The following is a 22,450-nucleotide window of genomic DNA, read 5'->3' on the forward strand; positions in this document are numbered from 1 at the left end:
CTCTCCCCTCCACTATGCGTCATTTCCCAAACGGAGTAGCACAACACAAAACTGCTTTCCTAGATCAATCTTTTTATATTAATTAAGATATCCACTGGAGAAAAAAAAAAAAATTTCAATAGACAAATTGAGCTCTAACGTCCGCGAAAATGCTTTAGTGACAGCCAAAACGTTTCCTTGAGGACTGCTGCCCAACGCATGAGCCTATTTGCGCACGCTTTCAAAGTCGAGGAGACTATCGTCAAATCGACCAACCCTAAGGTAGGCTATGGGAAATACTGCATAAAAACATGGGGGCAACTGAAGTAGATGGACAATGTGGGCTAGAGGATTCATGTTCAGCAAGAAAAATAGGTGTCTTTTATTGTGATGCCTGCGAGTTTGAGTTAAATGCTTGACAGCTGTCCCGACTCTAGCGGTCTCCCCTCAGCCTGGACATATGGGGTAGGTGGGGGGGGGGGTCGAATGAATGAACGAATCGTCAAATCTCTGATTTAAACAGTCAAATCTGATTCGAATAAAGCTGAGGATACACTACAAGATATTATGCCCGATTTTATACACAATTCACAATCCTGCCGAGTCTGTCCTAGTCGGCAGCAGTCTGCACTAGTTGGGGGTAGTCGGAGTGGCAATTTGGCACAGAAATGTAAGTGTATGAGGGGTACAGATTTAAATCGGCAAGTGTATGATGAGAACAGACTTCTCCTGATCCGAGTCGGAGCGAGTCGGTGCATATCAAACATGTTTTTTAGCAGATTCTGGACGCAGTCGTGTAGTGTAAACTCGTCACCACCTGGTCCAGTCGTTAAATGTGCGATACCCAGTTTTTCAGTTGTCATACAAAAATCATCAGAAGCCAGTAGTGTATACTCCCAGTCGTCTAGTGTATACTCCCAGTCGTCTAGTGTATACTCCCAGTCGTCTAGTGTATACTCCCAGTCACTTCATAATCTGTTGCGATTGTGAAAGTCTTCGAGTATATCCAAGGCTTTACACAATTCAGAGTTGGGTACAGCCCTAACACGCACACGCCATCCACTCAGGCCAGAGTCTGTGTTGTAGCAGGCCTACATGCTGAGCACACAGACAGAGAAGACTGACTGATCCTCACCTCCCAGCCATGGAAAAGTCCACAGAAAGCCCATAGTGAAAACTAGCGGGACAAAAACAATTTAAAAAACAAAACAATAACAACAACGACGATGACGACCACAGCTCCACTCTCCGAGTCCACGTCACTCAGGGGTCGACAGGCGCTTTCAGTTCACAGTACCGTCTTCGATAAAAATAAATAAATACAAAAGCCTTCATGTAAACAAAGATATAAATAGAAGGTTCCGGTCTGTAAGGTGTGTGGGGGGGGGCTGGTCTCCCGTCTCTGTCATCTGAGATCCAGCACCACGGTCTTGGAGTCCTTCACCACCACATGCTTGCAATGCTGCAACACAGAGAGGTTTGTTGTTATGGCGGTTAATGCAAACACTGACACACCCACACACACGCGTAAAGTAGAGCACTAAGAACCAAACATCCCATAACATCCCATAATAAGAGAACATGGCTGCCGGATCAGACATTCAAGACTATGTTGTTACAGGACTGAAGGGTGCCATGCTCTGAGGTGTGTGTGTGTGTGTGTGTGTGTGTGTGTGTGTGTGCGTGTGTGTGTTACTCACGGTGAAGAGAGGCGGGTCCTTGGAGTGGGGGTGAAAGCCCTTCAGTCTGCAGCTGCCCACCTCCCCCATACCTGGTCCTGTGAGTCTGAACACCCCCGTACTGACACACACACACACACACACACACACACACACGGAGGAGAGACAGAGAGCCTTCAGATCCTTCTCTATCAGAACGTCGTGACTAACAGGTAAAAATAAACCACCTGCATCAGACGCACAAGATCAACGCACAACGTACTGTGTGTGTGTGTGTGTGTGTGAGAGAGAGCGAGAGAGAGAGAGAGAGAGAGAAATAGAACCAAAAAGAGAGAAAGAGTGTGTGTGCGTATCAACGTGCTTGTGCCAGGCGCACTGACAGACTTACTCGTTGTGTTTGGGGGCGCAGACGATGGCGACGGCCTCCGGCAGCATCAGCTGGTAGGAGCAGTGGGTGTGCAGGTCAACGCTGGACAGGAAGGCCGTCTGGGTGGGGTGGGTCTGTTGGGGGAGGGGGGGGTACAGGTCAGTTCCTGGACGTGCTGATGTACCATACATATCCCAGATATTAGAGCTCCTGACCGTTTTTCACACTCTCTCTCTCCGTCTTCTCCTCTTCTCTTCCTCTTTCACTCAATTCTCCCTCTGCATTTCCCTTTCACTCTCTCTCTCTCTCTCTCTCATGCTCTCCCTCCATCTCTCTCTTAGTATTGGCAGGGTTCCATACGTCTCTCTCATGGTCTCTCTCCATCTCTCTCTATCTTAGTATTGGCAGGGTTCTATACATCTCTCTCAGGGCTCCCTCCAGCCTTGGGCTCTGATTGGCTTAGCTATGAATAACTGAAATATGAATCGCCGGCCCTGGTTTCCATGGCGATATTTGATTATGCAAATACTGGGTGTAGAAAACAATAGGGTTACTTTCCAGCTCACACTCCACTCTCTGTCCCAGACTGGAGAGTCACTTTACTTTGGTGTTTGGCCAGAGGGTGTGTGTGTGTGTGTGTGTGTGTGTGTGTGTGTGCATGTGCGTGCGACTGTGTGTGTGACTGTGTGTGATTGGATGGATGTGTGTGTGTATTCATTTAAGATATACATTTAATAATCCCCTCCCAAGGAGGAAATGTTTGGGCATTACAAAAGCAGCTGTGTGTGAGTGTGTGTGTATATGTGTGTAAGCCTGTATGCGCATGTGTGAGTGTGTCTGTGTGTGTGGTTGTGTGTATGCATGTCTACCTGTGTGTGTGTGTGTGTGTGTGTGTGTGTGTGTCTGTCTGTATGTACGTGTGTGTGTCTGCCTGTATGTACATGTGTGTGTGCCTGTATGTACGTGTGAGTGTGTGTGTGTGTGTGCTTGTCTGCCTGTATGTACAGTATGTGTGTGTGTGTGTGTGTGTGTCTGCCTGTATTTACGTGTGTGTGTTTGTCTGTATGTGTGTGTGTGTGTGTGTGTGTGTGTGTGTCTGCCTGTATGTACGTGTGTGTGTGTGCACTTGTCTGCCTGTATTTACAGTATGTGTGTGTGTCTGCCTGTATTTATATGTGTGTGTGTGTGCGCCTGTATGTACATGTGTGTGTGTGTCTGCCTGTATGTGTGTGTGTGTGTGTGTCTGCCTGTATGTGTGTGTGTGTGTCCACTCACGTGGATCCATCCCAGTGTGAGCAGGCTGTGGTGATCCTGAAAGCTGAAAAGCTCCTCTACGTTCTCCATGTCACAGTAGTCCGGCCCTGCAGACTGCTTAGGCACCACCACATGGGTCACAACAAACTCATTATGGGTCTGGAGGCAGGAGAGGAGGGGAGGGAGAGACAGAAAGAGACAACGAGACAGAGAGGGGGAGAGAGCGAGAGTTATTGAAACGTAAAGATATGATATACCAATAAAAAATGATGAAGTACATGGGGGCCATGAGATCAATCAATCAATCAATCAAAGCTTTATTTGTGTAGCGCATTTCATACCCAGAGGCAACACAATGCGCTTTACAGAGAAAAAGGGAGGTGGGCATACGAAGCAAAAAAACTGTTTGTTTAGAGAGATGAGTTTGTTTATCTTCAAACACGTTGTACCTCCCAGTTTCCCCTAACCAGTCACTATCAGGAAGCTGATCTGGAGTGAGAGGACATACCAGTTTACCACAGAGCACCCCGCAGGTCTCGATGCCCCGGGCCGTGTTGCTGTCTGCCAGGAGCAGGAACCGGTACGTCAGGTCCCTGGAGATGACCACGCACCTCAGACCCTCCACACGCTGGCCTGGACACACACGCACACGCGCACGCACACGCGCACGCACACACACACAACACACACACACACAATAATAATAATAGCTTTTTTTTGTGTGTGCACTTTACATTTCAGTGAAACCTCAAAGTACACACACACACATACACACACACACACAATGCTAAACTTTGGCAGAATACAGTAGTTCACAGCCTATGGCCAGTGGATGTGTCATTCATTTCACTATATTACTCAGCCAGTGCCAAATGAAGCGGCCTCACCACATCCTGCACCACATCCTTGCTTCAGTTGAGTCTGGCTATCCACCAATGATAACTACTGATGTCAGCTCCATAGCAACACCCCGAGTCACTCACTGTGAACGCCAGTGAGCGCAGCGCCCGGTTTGCTGGCGGGGGGCGGCGGCTTGTTCCTGTTGGGGTCGGGGTGGACCCGGACGTGGTTCCTGGGGGTCTGCTGTGACAGGCAAGACCCATCTGTTTGCTCAGGCACTTTAGGGCCCGCCTCCTCCTCCCTGCGATTGGCCAGGTCCTGGCGTCGCAGCTGGTCTTCGAAGTAGCGGAACTGTTCCGACTCGATCTGCATCCTGCGGAGCTGCGCCACCCTCTGCCTCTCCTCCTCCAATAGGGAGAGCTGCTGGAGCTTCTGGCCACACCCCTCCGCCACCATCGCCTGGTTCTGGACACGCACACAAACACGTACACACACAACACACACACGTACACACATACGTACACACATACACACAACACACATGTAAAGATAAAGACAGAGAATCTAGACTTTGTTCTTTGTTCTCTAAATCGTTACTTACCATATGCTAGCCGTTCCACTGAATTTTACCCATACAGAACAATAATACAGTAATACAAACTCACAGCTAAACACACTGCAGGTGTGTGTTACTTCATCCTGTCTGCTGTCTGTGTGTGCGTGTCTGTATGCCTGTTTGTCTATCTGTTTGTCTATCTGTTTGTCTATCTGTTTGTCTATCTGTCTGTCCCTGGCCAGGTGTGTGTCTAACAATGCGTCAGGGCTTAGAGACTAAAATAGAGCTGCCAGTCAGGCTGTCGCGCCACTAAGCTGATTGGGGGGACTGTAAAAGATTTTTCTGGGCGGCAGACCCAGATCAAATACATAACCAAATACTTGTTTTGTATTTGAAAGCATTTCAAGTGCACTTGATTTAGACCAGGTCCTATGTGTGTTAGCAAGGCTAGGCTAGGCTAGTTCACCTGGCTCTCCAGGTACTTAACGGTGTGTTAGCTAGACTAGTCTAGGCTAGCTCACTTGACTCTGCATGTACTCAGCTATAGGTTAGGTTCGCTAGGCTATAGCTCACCTGGTTCCACAGGCACTCGGTGTGTTAGCTAGGCTAGGTTATCTCACCTGATTCTGCAGGTACTCAGTGTGTTAAGTGTGACGACATCATTGCATTCTGCGTTGTATTTTCTGTGTCACTCTTCCTTTGATCCATGTTACGGGATGGTCAAGGGCGGGCCGCAAACCTGCAAGGTTCCGCTCGCAAGTCGGGTGTGCTAACAACTATGTCAAGAGAGATATCCCGCTTGGCAGGGTCGTTAGCACATCCTTTATACTAGGGGAGTGAGTTTCACTACTCCACGACTACTCTAGCATCCTCGTTACATTAGCAGGTATTCGGTGTGTTAGCTAGGCTAGGCTAGGCTAGGCTAGCTCACCTGGCTCCGCAGGTACTCTGTGTGTTCTCTGTTGTACTTCTCATGGAGGAGCTTCTTCAGTTGCTCCTTCCTGGGGAACGCCACTTCCTGTAGTTTCTGAAACAATATGGAACCAGTAAGTGTTGTTACTTAGCAGAAGGACAACCCAGGAGTGTGGTGGCTACAGCTATTAGCTAAAAGCAAACTCCAGCACATCTAGGCTGCAGCAAGGCCGCAGGCAGGCCACAACCAGTAAAGCTGTAGAGTCCTAGTTCTATTCTAGTACAAGCAGGTCTGACAAGGGTCTTACCTTCATTATGACCTGCTTCTCTGGGACACTGCACTGCTGGTAGTCTCTGTGGTCAGGCAGCTTCTCTACAAACAGACTGGACACACAGACAGACACACATAGGGTTAACACAGGCACTGGTCTAGTATATGTACTGGCCTGGTCTGGTCTATTTACTGGTCTGATCTACGACCACTGAGTCTCCTCACGTGATGAACTTAGTGTAGAGCACATAAGCGTTCTCCAGACTGCCCTCTTCCAGGTAAACGGCCGCCATGCGTTCCATCTCCACGCCAGAGCGGAAGTAGCGTCGCGGTGCGATCTCCTGGTTGATCTCCACGCTGCAGCCCATCTTCCCCAGAGCGCGCACGCGCTCCACCGCCGTCAGGCTCACATCTGTGTGGTCAGGCTCTGCTGCCAACTTCTGCTGAAGACGAGAGGTCAGGGGTCAAGGGTCAGGGAGTCTCCAGGGGGTCAACCAACAGCAGGGTATTTATCTGATGTTTAGCGTGTGTGTGTGTGTGTGTGTGTGTGTGTGTGTGTGTGTGTGTGTGTGTGTGTGTGTGTGTGTGTGTTATAGATTTGTTCATTCAGAGCAACTAAGTGAAGACGAGTCTCGCAATACCAGACAATCTGAGATCTCCGCCTTCCAAACATCAACACAAGAACAACAAGATTCCTATATTGAAATTGTAACAAGACTACGCCTACTGCTTTGGACTGGTTCAAACCTGATCAAAGATATGCCCTAAAGACTTTAAATTGGTTCTGCAATCCAGGTTGTTTTTTTTTTTACTCACACATTTTCCACCCACTTTAAGCGACTGAATGAAAGTCCTTAGTCTCTAGTTGAGCTAAGTGTTTAGAGATTAACTCGTGAGTGAAGTGAAGTGAAGACTACCATCTAGCTGGGACTGATGGAGAGAATATGACAGACAGATAAAGGATGAGAAAGTGAAAAGCTATTCAGTCGAGTTCAACCTAATTTCATATCTGCTACTGGGTCGGAGCAGAGGATGAGGAGACTAATGAATCCTTTGGCACTAACAGGAGGAAGTGACTCTCCCTCCCTCTCTGGCTGAGAAGGAGCTGTGTGTGTGTGTGTGTGTGTGTGTCTGTGTTTGAGAGGAGAGCGAGAGATAGCCTCTCCTTTGTCTCTACCCCTCTATTCATGAAGAGAGGAAGAGAGGAATGAAGAGGCTGACATCCGCTCCCTCCCTCGTTCCTTTGCTCCCCAGGATGGAGGGATGAGGCTGAATGGAGGGATGAGGCTGAATGGAGGGATGGGAGGGAGGGAGAGACAGAGCAGCTGTTGTGGGAATACTAAAGGGCCTGACTCAGAGGAAGCTGGTTTTCTCCCAGACCCCCACCTCCTCTTCCTCCTCCACTCCCAGACCCCCCAACCTCCTCCTCCTCTCCCAGACCCCCCAACCTCCTCCTCCTCTCCCAGACCCCCAACCTCCTCCTCCTCCTCCTCCTCTCCCAGACCCCCCACCTCCTCTTCCTCCTCCACTCCCAGACCCCCCAACCTCCTCCTCCTTTTCCCAGACCCCCCAACCTCCTCCTCCACCTCCTCTCCCAGACCCCCCAACCTCCTCCTCCTCCTCCACTCCCAGACCCCCCACCTCCTCTTCCTCCTCCTCTCCCAGACCCCCCACCTCCTCTTCCTCCTCCTCTCCCAGACCCCCCACCTCCTCTTCCTCCTCCTCTCCCAGACCCCCAACCTCCTCCTGTCCTTGCCCATATTCTTCACCCCTCACCAGCCTCTCATCCTCTCCTCCGTTCAGCAACACCATTCCTCACCCCCCCGCCCAAACACACACACACACACGCGCACACACTCCTCCTCACAGCCTCACCCTGTATCTGTCCTCCCACTCAGGTAGAGGATGCCAATGCTGAGTCCTCATCCGTCCTCCTCCCTTCCCTCTTCACTTTACTGAACTCCTCTCTCTCTCTCTGCCCCTCCATCTCTCTCTCTATCTATCTCTCCCTCCATCTCTCTTTCTTTCTTTCTCTCTCTCCCTCTCTCTCTCTCCCTCTCTTTCTTTCTCTCTCTCTTTCTCTCTCTCCCTCTCTCCATCTCTCTCTCCCTCTCCACCTCTGTCTCTCTCCATCTCTCACACACCAAACAGGCACACACACATATCCCTCACCAGTGTGTTGAAGCTGAAGCTCTGCTCCATGGTGGTGTCCTGTCCGCAGGCTCACAGGCTCTGTTCTGCCCACGCCATGCTTGTCCATCTGCCTCCTCCCATCATCCTTCACTGCGGGGGGTAGGGTGGGGGGGGGGTTACACGCCAGGGGATCAGTACAATGGTGATGATGGTGACCACTGGGGCCGTACACTTCTCTCTCTCTCTCAAACTCTCTTCTCTTTCTCTTTTGCGTTCTCTCTTTTTCATTACCTCGCGAGAGGTCATGTTTTCGGTGGCATGTGTTGATTGGTTGTTTTATTTATTGGCTGGTTTGTTAGCAGGATTACACAAAAACTACCAGACTGATTTGCATGAAACTCAGTGGAGGAGTGTAGCATGGGCCAGCCTAGAAATATTACATTTTGGAGCACATCCAAATCACAGGATGGGTCCACGAGACATTTTTTGGTTTGTTTGTTAGCAGGACTACACCAAAACTACCAGACCGAAATGCATTCATGGGCAAAGTATGTGCTCTCTGAACACCATCTCTAGTTTTCTCTCTTTCTTTGCTTTCTCTCTCTCTATCTCTCTCCCTCAGTCTTTGAGGAGCATCTTCTTTGTGCTGCAGTAGCCTATTCACAACAGACCCTCAAACAAGTGGAAAGACCTTGACTCAAAACAAACTTTCCATTTGAAAGATTTGTTTTGCGTCTTCCTATAAGCAGTGCAGATGAACAGGGTTGTCTTGTTTCTCCAGAGACCTTTTCCAGACGAAGCCTCCATTAAATTCTAACAGGTTTTTCTGAATAGCTAAACATGTCTTAGTGGCCTCCAAGAAATGTGCTACAGTTGCTATGACAGCTTGTAACTAAGCAGCAACACCGGGTGACTCACCTACAAGTCTAAGCACAGATCCTTTGTGGGCTCAATGTGTGAGTATGTGTGTGTGTGGGGGGGGTAGGGTCCCTGTGTGTGTGTTTGTGTGTGTGTGGGGGGGGGGGGTTAGGGTCCCTGTGTGTGTGTTTGTGTGTGTGTGTGTGTGGGGGGGGGGGGGTTAGGGTCCCCATGTGTGTGTTTGTGTGTGTGTATCCATGCAGTGTGGCTCTCCTTTACTGCTCTAGATCCACACTGTCATTCTACTGTAATACTCTTATTCAGGGTGAGTCAATAGGCAGGATTCTAATCAGCTGTGTGAATATATGTGAATATGGGACCTGCCCTGGTAACATGTGTGCTGCTATTATGACAAAGAGTGGCGTGTTGCTGGAGGCAAGTATGAGATCTAGGCGCCATCTCTCACAGCGGGCTTCCATTGATGTGAGAAAAACACTGATATTGGCACGTTTGTGGAGGGCTGTTTGTTTCACAAAGGTAAGAATAGATACAGGTCTGGAAGAGGTAACGGCATTACGAACAGAACAAAATATGCACCTCATATCTCATCCAAAGTAGGCTTATACCACATGTCAATATTTCTCTTCTCTTCTAAGATTTCTCCTTCCGTCCCTCCATCTCTCTCTTCAGTCCTTCAGCTATCATTTGTTGACTGCGGGCCAAACTGTTGACTCCTACTCTCATGATGTCCAAACAGATGGACACATTTGGACATTAAACATGTTTCTGGTGTGTGCCAAAGCCAGTTACCAAGGAGAGTTTTGAGTCTCGATAAGCTAGAACCACTGTTAAATGCTGTCTCGTCTGAGCTGAACACACCTAAGTCAGTGAACTAACCTAGTCAAATGATAGAGTGATATGTTCTGTGGAAATGAAGACGAAACCAACAGTCAATCAGTCATCATTCGTGTGGTCGGCTATGCGTAGAGTGGAGAAGCAGTCTGGAAGAAGTTGCACAGCATACCTCAACATCCACGCTGCACCTCACATAGGCACGTATGGTGCAATCGCCCTGTCATACCTCAGTACCATGACTTGGCGATTACTACTGATTGACTTCAATAAATCCTGGTTTATGTTTTTATGCCGCCAATTGTGACAATAATAAACTACACGAGCAAGCATTGTTTAACAGTGTGCCAAGTGCAATTTCCTCGATGTTATTTCAGGCTACAATTTAGATTCTCACTTCCTCAATTGAGTTTCCTGCTGATTTCCACGCACCTGCCATTAGAAATCCGAGGCAGTTTCATTGGAAGGAGAGAAAATTGCAACGTCAATAGCACGTCTGTTCAACAACATTGAAACTTAACAATGATTATCAGTTTTATACTCACTCAACCCTGCTGTTAATCTAGATTCCAGAGAAGGTTTACAGTAGGCAACATTGCGCACTGGTTACTAGCCTACTCTCACCTCAGTAGCGAATCTAAATTTACCGGAATTGCTATGTCCTAGTATTCACAATAGGAGCCTAAAAAGGCGATATGAATCTAGAAAAAACACACCACCCAGGAAGATTCTCTATAGTCTAATGAGTGCCGTCTATTTTACTAAAAAATCATGGGAATTGAGAATATGGGGCTCACCAGTTTATTCTCCCGGGTCTCCAATGGCTGGTCCCATAGCCTAACACTCCGCATCCCCCGGCATGGTCACATGTGGTACATGCTAGAATGGAGAGCGAAAGCAGTGACCTGGCGTCAACACAGTTCTCTTTCCAAACCGCGCGTATTCACTAACCGGCCACACAGAGCCTATACGCTGTGAGATGAAAAGATATATGAATTACCGGTGATAAAAATGGTTGACGGCTGTGGACTCGAATCCACAAGATCGGTTTATGGGCGCTGTGGCGACGGCAGTAGGCTACTCCGACAGTAACGGTGGTCACCGAGGGATGTGTCATTTAAAAGGGGCGGAGATGAGAATCCGCCTCAGCCCATGCATCAGCTCATCATGGACACTACAGGACAAAAGAGACCATGCTGTATCCTGACTCATTAAGAGGGTAAGGGTTAATAGCACACAGATGCGCTTAGGCAGACATATAATGGATATGATGTAGATAAACAACTCAAAAGAAAGAACATGACCATCTCACGGCCAAACGACGGGAAAAAAACATGGCCCCATAAAAATAAACACCATTAGACAACTAGCAAATCATAGCCCGTTATTTTATGACTGAACGGCCATCCTCCCCATGGGTGATTTACATAGAATAGGCCTACATGAATTCAATAGTATTCACTAGAGGGCGTACACCCACTAGCTAGGCTACTATTCAGTGCACAACCACAACTGCACAATTCACCTACTTTAGCTTAGCCCTCGTCAAAGGTGACCTTAGGTAGGCTAGGCTAAATCAGCACTGAGACCAATGTAAACAGAACATGCTGTTGGATACTGGTGTCCTTATTCCTGAATGATTTAGCAGCTCACCAGCACTGCCCTATTTAGTGCTGTGTCTCTAAGCCGCGGAAACACTGAACACACAACCCCCAATTATACCCGGCCTTTAATTGGGGACAATAAATGAACGTGAATGCAGCACGCGCTTGGCAGGTGCGCGCGTGCCCCCCTCACCGCTCCCACTTTGCTTGATCGAACTTGCCTATAATCACCAAAGCAAAACACTGCAATGCACTGCGTGATGACTGCATACAAACTGTTGGTGGTTTTTTATCAGAATCATCACGTTCATGACTCAGTCATTAACCACACCCACCTCCGACGATCATGCTCAGGTAGCCTAAACGACATTGCAAAGGATTTTGAAGATGAGTCGGAACGGATATGATCCACTGTATCTCAATGTGTTTGATAGCCTAGTCGTGTTAGGGCGCTGTCTCCAAAAACAGCCTCTCATCCAAAACATCTCTAGACTTATTCAGGTGTTCTTATCAGTGTGTGTTTCCGTCCCACTAGGACTTTCATAGCCTACGTCACTAAAGGAACGGAGACATGGGGATGATGTACTCGGCGGTAGGTCACAAACTGAGAATATTTTTGTCACAAATATCTATTTTTTTGACGATGTCGCACACTGTAAAGGTAGGCTACTTCCGTGTGGGTTGTAGGCGTCGGCTAGCCTATTCTCTAGGTCGCGAGGTAGGCTATAGGCTGACTCCACTATTCAGAACGAGATCAGTGATCTGTCCAGTAGGCTATTATCATTTGCTACAACTAGGTACATAATAACTTAAGAATTTCCGAAGACGTCTTCGTGGATTGTTGCGAAACCTCATTCCAGTGCACCAATGTTTTGATTTTGATTAATAGGCTACTTGTGACTGTCTTCCGATTGAGGATATCATTGCTAGATTCAAACTAAAATTGTTCTACTTGATAAGATCAGGCCTATAGCAGCCGACGTGTGTGCGTGTGTGACAGTGACCCCTTCTCATATCTAACCTGATTACATTTATGGGTGGCATGGTGGCTCGACAAGGTGGCTGGGTGCGTCACACCGTCGCCTCGCAGCTAGAAGGTCCTGGGCTCGATCCTCTCGTGAGATATCTCCCAGGCCTTTCTGTGTGGAGTTCCTAGGCTCCCAGGCCTTTCTGTGTGGAGTTCCTAGGCTGCCAGGCCTTTCTGTGTGGAGTTCCTAGGCTGCCAGGCCTTTCTGTGTGGAGTTCCTAGGCTCCCAGGCCTTTCTGTGTGGAGTTTGCAGGGTTTCTCCGTGCTCACTTGGGTTCCCTCCACATAGAACCCCAAAATGAAAAACAGAAGAACAGATTGGGTTCCCTCCACATAGAACCCCAATATGAAAAACAGAAGAACAGATTGCTGTCCCTGATCCAGGATTGGACAGAGCACTTTGATTGGTCCCTGGGCGTGGCTCCTGGTGGCCCTTGGTGGAAGGACAGCACAGGATGGGTCAAAGGCAGAGAACTCATTTCACCAGGCAACCCTAAGTGTGTGTGTGTGTGTGTGTGTGTGTGTGTGTGTGTGTGTGTGTGTGTGTGTGTGCGTGTGTGTGTTCCTGTGTCCCACATTGCACACGTGTTGGAGTCAAGTTCTGTGAGACAAATTAAAGACTTGGTCTTCTTCTTTATGCCTGTGTCCCCAGCGAGAGCTGATTGAGATCAGGTCGCTCTATCCAGCTCAAACAACTAAACGTCATCACATTGTCTTAACATTGCTGTATGTGGATTGAAAACACATTTGCATTTACACTTGTGTTCAATGTGGTCTCAATGCATCCCTGACCACCTCCGGAAGTGGTTTGGCTGATAAGATCACAATTCATCCTCCATGGGTTTTTGGTGCATTTACACCTTTTCTTTAATGTGTTTCAGCTCTATCCGATAAATCAGATAATCCAAAATGCATTTTAATGCCAGGTGTAAAGAGTGCTGTGACACAAGGACTTTTTGCTGTGCAGTGATGACCTTGCCTGCATCTTGTGCTAATTGTTGTGAGTGTATGGTCTTGTTCATTATAGCTAATCTCTGTTTTGACCATGCACAAATGACCATCATAACCACCTCTCTGTCTAGCGTTAGGCTTCCTGATATTAATGTTTGTAGCGGAAGGGTGTGCCCTGCTAGCCTACAGGAGGTGTGGGTTGGTGCCGTCTTGGGGCTAGGAGACCGGAAAGACCTGTTCACATCCCAGCTCCGACTGTCCACATGTCGAAGTGTCCTTGAGCAAGACACCTAACCCCAAATTGCTCCCAATGAGCAGGTTAGCACCTTGCATGGCAGCTGCCTCCATTGGTGTGTGAGTGTGTGTGTGTGAATGGGTGAATGAGAGGCCACTGTAAAGCGCTTTGAGTGCCGCTAAGGTAGAAAAGCGCTATATAAGTGCAGTCCATTTACCATTTACCATTTACCATTCTCTGCTCACGTCAACTGTCATAATGTACAGGAGTCTCCCTGGTGTGTCAGTGGCTCTGGGGAAACCCAGGATGTCTGACAGTATCTATCTGCTCTTCATGCTCTTATACACTTTTTCACTCCTGCATTGTTAACGGCGTTACGCAGGGTTTGTTTATCTTTGGATAGACTCCTGGCCTGGGACAGAGGTACAGTAAGATAAATAGCATGTTGATTTGCAGTAGTATAAGACAAATTTGGGTCAGTTTTCCGAGTTGGTGGTTAGAAAAAGTTGATAAGATGAGGAATGTGTGTCTTTCGGCCATCCTTGCATTCTTCAGTAGCATATTCTTGGCCTAGTTTCTTCAGATTCTGGACTGGTCATGATCTGTGGTCCGGCAGCCAGCCTTATCTCCGTCTGGGAGTTGAGAAACGGCCACAGTTTATTTGAGATGAGGTATTATAAATCAGCCTCTGTTGACCTCCCCATCACTACAACAGAACTCTATCCTCACCTGGGAAAGTCAAAGTCAAGTTTATTTAGCACATGTCCATACAAGCAAATGTGTAACATAGTGCTTTACAGAATGGAATTTAAAATAGTAGGCTAGTAAAAATAAAAAATAAGAAGAAGAACAGAGAATACATGAGCAGATAGAAATTAATTAAAGGTGCTCTGTTAGATTTACTGCACTTTTTGTTAAAGGAGTAGTAAAGGGAAAATGCATGTTTAGCCCTGTTTTAAGGTTACTTATGATCATATACAATGGTTCAGATCAAAACGTTGACAAAACTAGCACTTTTGAGATAGTCTGATAATTTCTCTACCACCGTTTTGGTCATACAATGGATGTGGGTGGGCACCGTGAAAAATCATTCAAAAAACATGTTAAACTCTCAATTTCAAAGACAAGAAACTCACCAAGGTTAGTTGGTGTTCTGACATCAAATTCGCCGCATAAAGTAAGATTCTAGTTCATCTGGAAAGGCTTTTTACAAATATTTAGCATAGAACTATTTAGTCGCAGCACATACGTGTGTAAACTTCGGCTTGAACTGATTCCGATCTCGCTCAATGTCTTGAAGTAGTTCCGCTTCCTGAATCCCTGAGTTTAACATGTTTTTGAATGATTTTTCATGGTGCCCACCCACATCCATTGTATGACCAAAACAGTGGTAGAGCAATTATCAGACTTTCTCAAAAGTGCTAGTTTTGTCAACGTTTTGATCTGAACCATTGTATATGATCATAAGTAACCTTAAAACAGGGCTAAACATGCATTATCCCTTTATCACTCCTTTAAAAAGAAAATCCAATGTATTCAATAACTAGGTTATTGAATCGAAGAAAAAAAATCGAACTGAGCTTTAAAAAAAATAAAAAAATAATAATAAACATTGTAAAAACAGACAATACATGGTTAAAGAAAAACTGTTTAAAATCAAGAAGATATAAATAAAGCTACATGATGAAGATATAAATAAAGCTACATGATAAAAGCGAGATTTAAAAAAGTTATGTCTTAAGATCTTGCTTACTCTGGGATGAAACTCTGCCGTTCTCATGTTCCTTTCTCGGTATCCTGACTGCTAATCAGTCCCACTGGATGATGCAGACAGAATTATATTGAATCAAATTTCCCGACCCTTATCTCCTCTCATCTCCACCTCTGTCCCTCTCCTCCCAGCCAGTCTGCCGGGCGGCCTACGATGACGACCTCCACCGGGTGTACCACCTGCTCAGGGATGACGCCAAGAACCTCAACGCCCAGGACGCCCATTACGGAGACACGCCCATCATCGCCGCCTGCCGCCGTGGTAACGTCAGGATGGTGCAGTACCTATTGGAGAACAAGGCAGATGTAACACTCAGGAACAAGGTAGAGTCCACTGGTGCATAGTGTCAAAAAATCATCTTGTTTTGCTCTAAACGTATGAATGCAGCCATTTAAAGGGATAGTTCAGAATTTTGGACATGTTGTTGATCCATGGAGACCTTTTTCAGGTACTGTACAGTATGTCCACGCTGTCTACTGTTCTCTGTGGGTATACACATTATTCTAATGCTAGTGAAAACCAATGGTAACCAGCTAGCATCCACTACTAAACTAATTTCAACGCTCCACAGTGCACTCAAAGCAAAAATTATATGACGGCAGTCTTATCAGGGTTAATTTGAGTGTTTATACCATTCATTTTGAAGTCAAACTATCGTTGAATCCTTTACTTTGTGCGAATCTATGTTCTCTGTGGAACTACAGTACGGCAGCCATTGCAACTTGTTGGTCCGCACAAAGTTGCCCAGGGACTGCGGGTGGAAATTAGCTGTTTAGCTATAGCCTTGTACAGTGCATCTCTCCCTATCTTATAGGGTTAATGTCTATTGTACCTTGTCCCTGTCTTGAAGATAAATAAAAATCAATCAATCAATCAAGTAAAGGATGTCCAAAAATTCGGAACTATCCTTTTAAGTCCACAGACACCAGCAACAGCTTAATTCGATCATAACCAGACCTGAAGCATAAAAGTCCTGTATAAGACAATTTTGTAAAATGTAGCAGATGTGGTTCGGAACCATGCTTGTATGTTGTGTGACCTTACCTGGTCTTGGAAGACATTTTGTTTTAGCTCTCTGCCTCCCTGACATGTCCAGGCTTTAGCTCAGTGGGATCCCATGGTCTTGTGGTGTGTCACAAGACCATGAAATGTCATGGCTAGTTGTGTTGGAGACAGGGAACAGTGCATATTACACCCAGAGTCAGCTAACACCTGAATGTTTATTGAATGACGGATAGAGAATGTTATGCTTGCACATGTCTCCTGGAACCCTGCCAGGGTTAGGCAAGTGGAGCGTGGAACATACTGTACCTTCATTTCTCTTTCTCTCTCTCTCTCTCTCTCTCTCTCTCTCTCCCTCCCTTTCTTACTCTCCCTGCCTCTCTCTCTCTACCTCTTCCTATCAATTCAATTTCAATTCAAAGGGCTTTATTAGCATGGGAAACATACAGATGGGTGACAAATTAAAGGAAAAACCTTTTTTTAAATGAGTGGATAAACATAATGAAAGCAGATGCTTCAATACAGGCATGATACAATTAAGCAATTAACATCCTACCTGTGTTTGTTTATTATGTATAAAATGCTGGTGCAGTTGACATCGATTTTGGATCAAGATGGCAAGAGGAAAATATCTAAGTGACTTTGCAAGAGGGTTCATTATTGGAGCACAGATGGCAGGAGCTTCAGTCACAAACACTGCTCAACTGGCTTGTGTTTCAATAGGAGCATTGACTAAAATGACATCTGTATTTAGATCTATGGGAAAGAGACATCAGTAAATAGGGTTGGAAATTGGGGTCGAAAACACATTGATGACCGTGATGCTTGTACATTATTGTGATTATGTAAGGAAAAACAGAAGAGCAACTCTTCCTCATGTGACTGAGAATGTCAAGGCAGGGCGTGATCAGACTGTGCAGGACGCTATCAGTGTTTTGCCATATTAACAGGGTTTTGCCAGCGTTTTGCAATATTAACAGGGTTCTAGCTTGGACGCTGGTAGCATTTTGCCATATTAAAATAGAGAAGCAATGGATTGTTTTTGTTTGATGGGGTCTGTTATGTGACTTACTTAACTTAATGAGCTCTCCTCTTTGCATTCTGTTATGTGAGTAACAGCCTTTTCCATAGGAAGTAAAGGAAGGAAGTAAATCCAGTGTAGCAGTTACCACACAAGCAGTTTCAGTTGGGAGTCGAGCTGAGCTGTGCACCGCAGGCCATGCTGACTGTCATCACAGCTTATAGGCCTACCCCTGCTTATAGGCCTACCCCTGCTTATAGGCCTACCCCTGCTTATAGGCCTACCCCTGCTTATAGGCCTACCCCTGCTTATAGGCCTACCCTTGCTTATAGGCCTACCCTTGCTTATAGGCCTACCCTTGCTTATAGGCCTACCCTTGCTTATAGGCCTACCCTTGCTTATAGGCCTACCCTTGCTTATAGGCCTACCCTTGCTTATAGGCCTACCCTTGCTTATAGGCCTACCCCTGCTTATAGGCCTACCCTTGCTTATAGGCCTACCCTTGCTTATAGGCCTACCCCTGCTTATAGGCCTACCCTTGCTTATAGGCCTACCCTTGCTTATAGGCCTACCCTTGCTTATAGGCCTACCCTTGCTTATAGGCCTACCCTTGCTTATAGGCCTACCCTTGCTTATAGGCCTACCCTTGCTTATAGGCCTACCCCTGCTTATAGGCCTACCCTTGCCGTGAAAACACACAGCTCAGCTCATATGATTCGGGGCCGGGCATCTCAGCTGCCGGTCCCTCTTGTATTTGCCAATATACTGAATCTGAATCAATATACTGAAATCAATATACTGAATCTGAATCAATATACTGAAATCAATATACTGAATCTGCCAGATTGTTGCTCGCATACAGTAACAATGCAATGCAAAGAGCTCATAGAAGCCTTATTATGGGCAGACATATGTCCCATATGGGATGAAGAGAAGTCACAACAGAACCCCGTTAAACTAAAACACACCATTGTTTCTCTATTTTTATGTCTAAATTTATAAGGAATAAAAAGTTAGTATTTTTAGACGTGGTGACTCAAGCATCTCACAAACAGCTTCCCATCTGGGAATTTCAAGCACCACAGTCTATAGAGTTAACAGACAATGGTGCGATAAACATCCAGCAAGCGGCAGTCCTGTGGGCAAAAACACCATGTTAATGAGAAAGGTCAGAGGAGAACGGCCAAGTTAACAGACGGGCCCCAGATAACAGACAGGCCCCAGATAACAGACAGGCCCCAGATAACAGACGGGCCCCAGATAACAGACGGGCCCCAGATAACAGACAGGCCCCAGATAACAGACAGGCCCCAGATAACAGACGGGCCCCAGATAACAGACGGGCCCCAGATAACAGACAGGCCCCAGATAACAGACGGGCCCCAGATAACAGACAGGCCCCAGATAACAGACAGGCCCCAGATAACAGACAGGCCCCAGATAACAGACGGGCCCCAGATAGCAGACAGGCCCCAGATAACAGACAGGCCCCAGATAACAGACAGGCCCCAGATAACAGACAGGCCCCAGATAACAGACAGGCCCCAGATAACAGACAGGCCCCAGATAACAGACGGGCCCCAGATAACAGACGGGCCCCAGATAACAGACGGGCCCCAGATAACAGACGGGCCCCAGATAACAGACGGGCCCCAGATAACAGACAGGCCCCAGATAACAGACGGGCCCCAGATAACAGACAGGCCCCAGATAACAGATGGGCCCCAGATAACAGACGGGCCCCAGATAACAGACGGGCCCCAGATAACAGACAGGCCCCAGATAACAGACAGGCCCCAGATAACAGACAGGCCCCAGATAACAGACGGGCCCCAGATAACAGACAGGCCCCAGATAACAGACAGGCCCCAGATAACAGACGGGCCCCAGATAACAGACGGGCCCCAGATAACAGACGGGCCCCAGATAACAGACGGGCCCCAGATAACAGACGGGCCCCAGATAACAGACGGGCCCCAGATAACAGACGGGCCCCAGATAACAGACGGGCCCCAGATAACAGACAGGCCCCAGATAACAGACAGGCCCCAGATAACAGACAGGCCCCAGATAACAGACAGGCCCCAGATAACAGACAGGCCCCAGATAACAGACGGGCCCCAGATAACAGACGGGCCCCAGATAACAGACGGGCCCCAGATAACAGACGGGCCCCAGATAACAGACGGGCCCCAGATAACAGACGGGCCCCAGATAACAGACGGGCCCCAGATAACAGCTGTTTACAACACTGGTGTGCAGAACGTTACCTTTCTAAATCCATGCTGCAAAGACTTCAGAGTGTTTTGGAGGCAAAAGGGGGTCCTACCCAGTAGTAGCACCTAATAAAGTTACCACTGTGTGTTTATGATAAGTCATGCTCTGTGTAATCTATCCAGATTCCAGAGTCCAAAATGTATTTGGCAATGGGAAGCTAGCGCCACCAAGTGGGGGGCTCTGGTGCATGTGTGATGGACGAAGGAACGCTAACTAACGTACACGGGTAGATCTAAAGAACCCTTCACCCGATTTCATCAAGTGGGGGACAACAGTGTGAAAATAGTTAAAGTACACAGTTAAATATTGGTTGCCTTTCACAGGTGTTTGTGTTGCACTGTTGCCCTGTTCTGCTTGCTGCTGTGATTGCACATTGCAGGTGTGAGAGTCAATATTTGTTTTGTTTTTAAATTCTTTGTCGGTCCTCCCCTCTCCCTGCTTCTCTGTCTTTCTACATTTCTTCCTCTCTCCCCCTCTCTCTATCTCTCTCTTTCTCTCTCCCTCTCTCTCCCCTTAAAGAAACAGAGAACATGTCTCCACTACGCCGCTCGCAAGACCTTCTCCTTCCTGGACTACCTGATGATCGCCATCCTCATGCCCATCCTGCTGATTGGCTACCTCATAATGGTATTTATGGCTTTATACTGGTAGGACTTTCTGATAGGCCACCTTATACTGGTAGGACTTTCTGATAGGCCACCTTATACTGGTAGGACTTTCTGATAGGCCACCTTATACTGGTAGGACTTTCTGATAGGCCACATTATTAGGACTTTCTAACTGGCTACCTCATTCTGGTAGGACTTTGTGATAGGCCGCCTCATACGGATGCCTCAAACAAATGACAAACTAGTTTATACTGTGAGGAGAGAGAGAGAGAAAGAGAGAAAGAGAGAGAGAAAGAGAGAGAGAGGGAGGGAGGGAGAGAGAGAGAGAGAGAGGGAGAGAGAGAGATGTGTGTAACGTTGGTCCACCTGTGAGCAGGAGGAGAGGCAGAGGAAGAACGTGAGGCTGCTGAGTCTGGTCCTGAGCAGTCCCGTGGATGTGGACGCTGTCGACTACGTAAGTAGTACAACACTCTGATCACCACTTTTATTCTGCTTTAAAAATGCCCAAGTGGGGGGATTTTAATGTGATTCTGGATCATGAAATAGATACTACGAGTATAAGAAGAAACAAGAGTCACTTCACTAAACTCATGACTGCATCCTTAAAGGAGCAGGGGATGGTTGATGTGTGGAGAGAATTTCATCCACTGGACAGGGACAGGGAATTTCATCCACTGGACACATTACTCTGCCACCCATAATACACATTCTAGGATTGACTATGTATTTCTGAATAGCTGGGATCTATATAGAGCAGGCACTCCCAAACTGTGAGGCGGGCCTCCCCTGGGGGGCCCCAAAGAAATTCAGGGAGGCGTGGAGGGATGGTTAGAAAAAAAACAAAATTATATTTTATTTTATTTTTTTAATTTCCTATGGTTTTATGAATGAAAGTTGATTTTAAAGGACAGAAAATCCAAATAAATAATGGGAGAGATGTATACTAAATTTGTGGATAGTGCAGAGAGAGAAACTCGCCCCGCAGGCATGAATGTATTGTGCGAAAACGTCATAACGTTAACTAGCAACAGGTGCCACTACAAATTCTAGAATATGGAGGGATTGGATGGAAAAACTTAACTCGCTACTTCATTACAACGAACTGAGTAAACAAACTGGTTCACACCAATCATGCTGACGGGCCTGTGGGAATAGGGAAGCGCACCACACACAATGTTTTGGGGAATGTCATAAACTACACTCATTTTGGGAGAATGTACACATCACACTTAAAGACATTTTGGGGTAATTGAAGGGAATAGGGATTTAACCAAAGTATTATTGATTACAAGTAAAAAGGCAATAACAAGAAATTTGTATAAGACTGCACCCCCTGCTGTAGAACAATGGTTGGAATTGAGAGAAATGTGTACTAATGACCTGCCAGCTTAGAGTGAGAGAAAATGTGTTTGTTAGAAAATGGGAGAAGTGGTTGATCTATGACTTGTGCATGTGAACCATTTTACACATGAATTTGAGGAAATGACTGTATTCACCCTTGTAATAATGATGTACATTATGACATGCCATGACTGTTTTAATTTTTTAAGTAAAAAAAACAACAACAAGTGGACAGTAGTAAACAGGGATGAGAAAACATGTTTATCTACAGTGTGCTTATATCCTGTTGTACGAGTCTACAGTGTGTGTGTGTGTGTGTGTTTCAGAAAGGTAACACAGCTCTTCACTACGCCTGCCAGAGGAAGAGCCACAGACTCATCCCACTGTTACGGGAGAAGAACGCTGACATCTCCATCAAGAACCATGTGAGTAGCCCACTGCATTGTGGGACGACTCTCTCCAGCGCCTCAGATTCTGCCCTGCGGTCTGGTCAATCTGTGGTCATTCTTCTGCCATGTTACAATATGTAGTCATCCTGTTTCTATCTGTATGTGATAATACCATGGTGTCCATTTTCACTTCCCACCTCTAGGGATGAGGAGAGTGCTCTGAACATGCTCTAGTCTATCTGTTTCCTATGTGGTAATCCCATGGTGTGTAACCTGGACACATTCTAGTCTATCTGTTTCTGTGGTGTGTGGTAATCCTATGGCATTTCTAACCCATGGTCTATTTGAACTGTTTGTGTGTTCCTGCTCTGGCAGAGTGATGAGAGTCCTCTGGACATCGCCACAAGGCTGCAGTTCAACAAGATCGTCACAATGCTGAAGAAATCCGACTGACAGAAGAAGTAACTGATTGGACAAGGCGAGGGTTGGACTAGTCATCGTGGTATGGCGAGGGTTGGAGTAG

At 46.7% G+C, this 22,450-nt stretch overlaps 2 protein-coding genes across 2 annotated transcripts; one reads left to right on the forward strand and one right to left on the reverse strand.

Moving 5' to 3' along the window:
• Positions 1-1,320: 1,320 nt before the first annotated feature.
• On the reverse strand, positions 1,321-8,060 carry stambpl1 (STAM binding protein-like 1; the record flags this gene model as incomplete). Its single annotated transcript, XM_084455918.1, has 10 exons — positions 1,321-1,441; positions 1,680-1,779; positions 2,047-2,159; positions 3,301-3,438; positions 3,788-3,912; positions 4,263-4,584; positions 5,607-5,702; positions 5,896-5,971; positions 6,084-6,301; positions 8,031-8,060. The coding sequence occupies 10 exons, from the start codon at positions 8,058-8,060 to the stop codon at positions 1,385-1,387; spliced, it is 1,275 nt and encodes a 424-aa protein (XP_084312044.1). The 3' UTR covers positions 1,321-1,384.
• A 7,303-nt stretch (positions 8,061-15,363) lies between these two features.
• Positions 15,364-22,380, forward strand: ankrd22 (ankyrin repeat domain 22; the record flags this gene model as incomplete). The annotated part of the gene is made up of 5 exons (XM_084456045.1): positions 15,364-15,612; positions 20,109-20,216; positions 20,574-20,651; positions 21,865-21,963; positions 22,303-22,380. Coding segments are annotated over 5 exons (612 nt in total), but the record flags the coding sequence as incomplete, so codon positions are not given.
• Between the last annotated feature and the right edge of the window lie 70 nt (positions 22,381-22,450).

Source organism: Borostomias antarcticus (genome assembly GCF_949987555.1).
Source record: "Borostomias antarcticus genome assembly, chromosome: 22".
NCBI lineage: Eukaryota > Metazoa > Chordata > Actinopteri > Stomiiformes > Stomiidae > Borostomias > Borostomias antarcticus.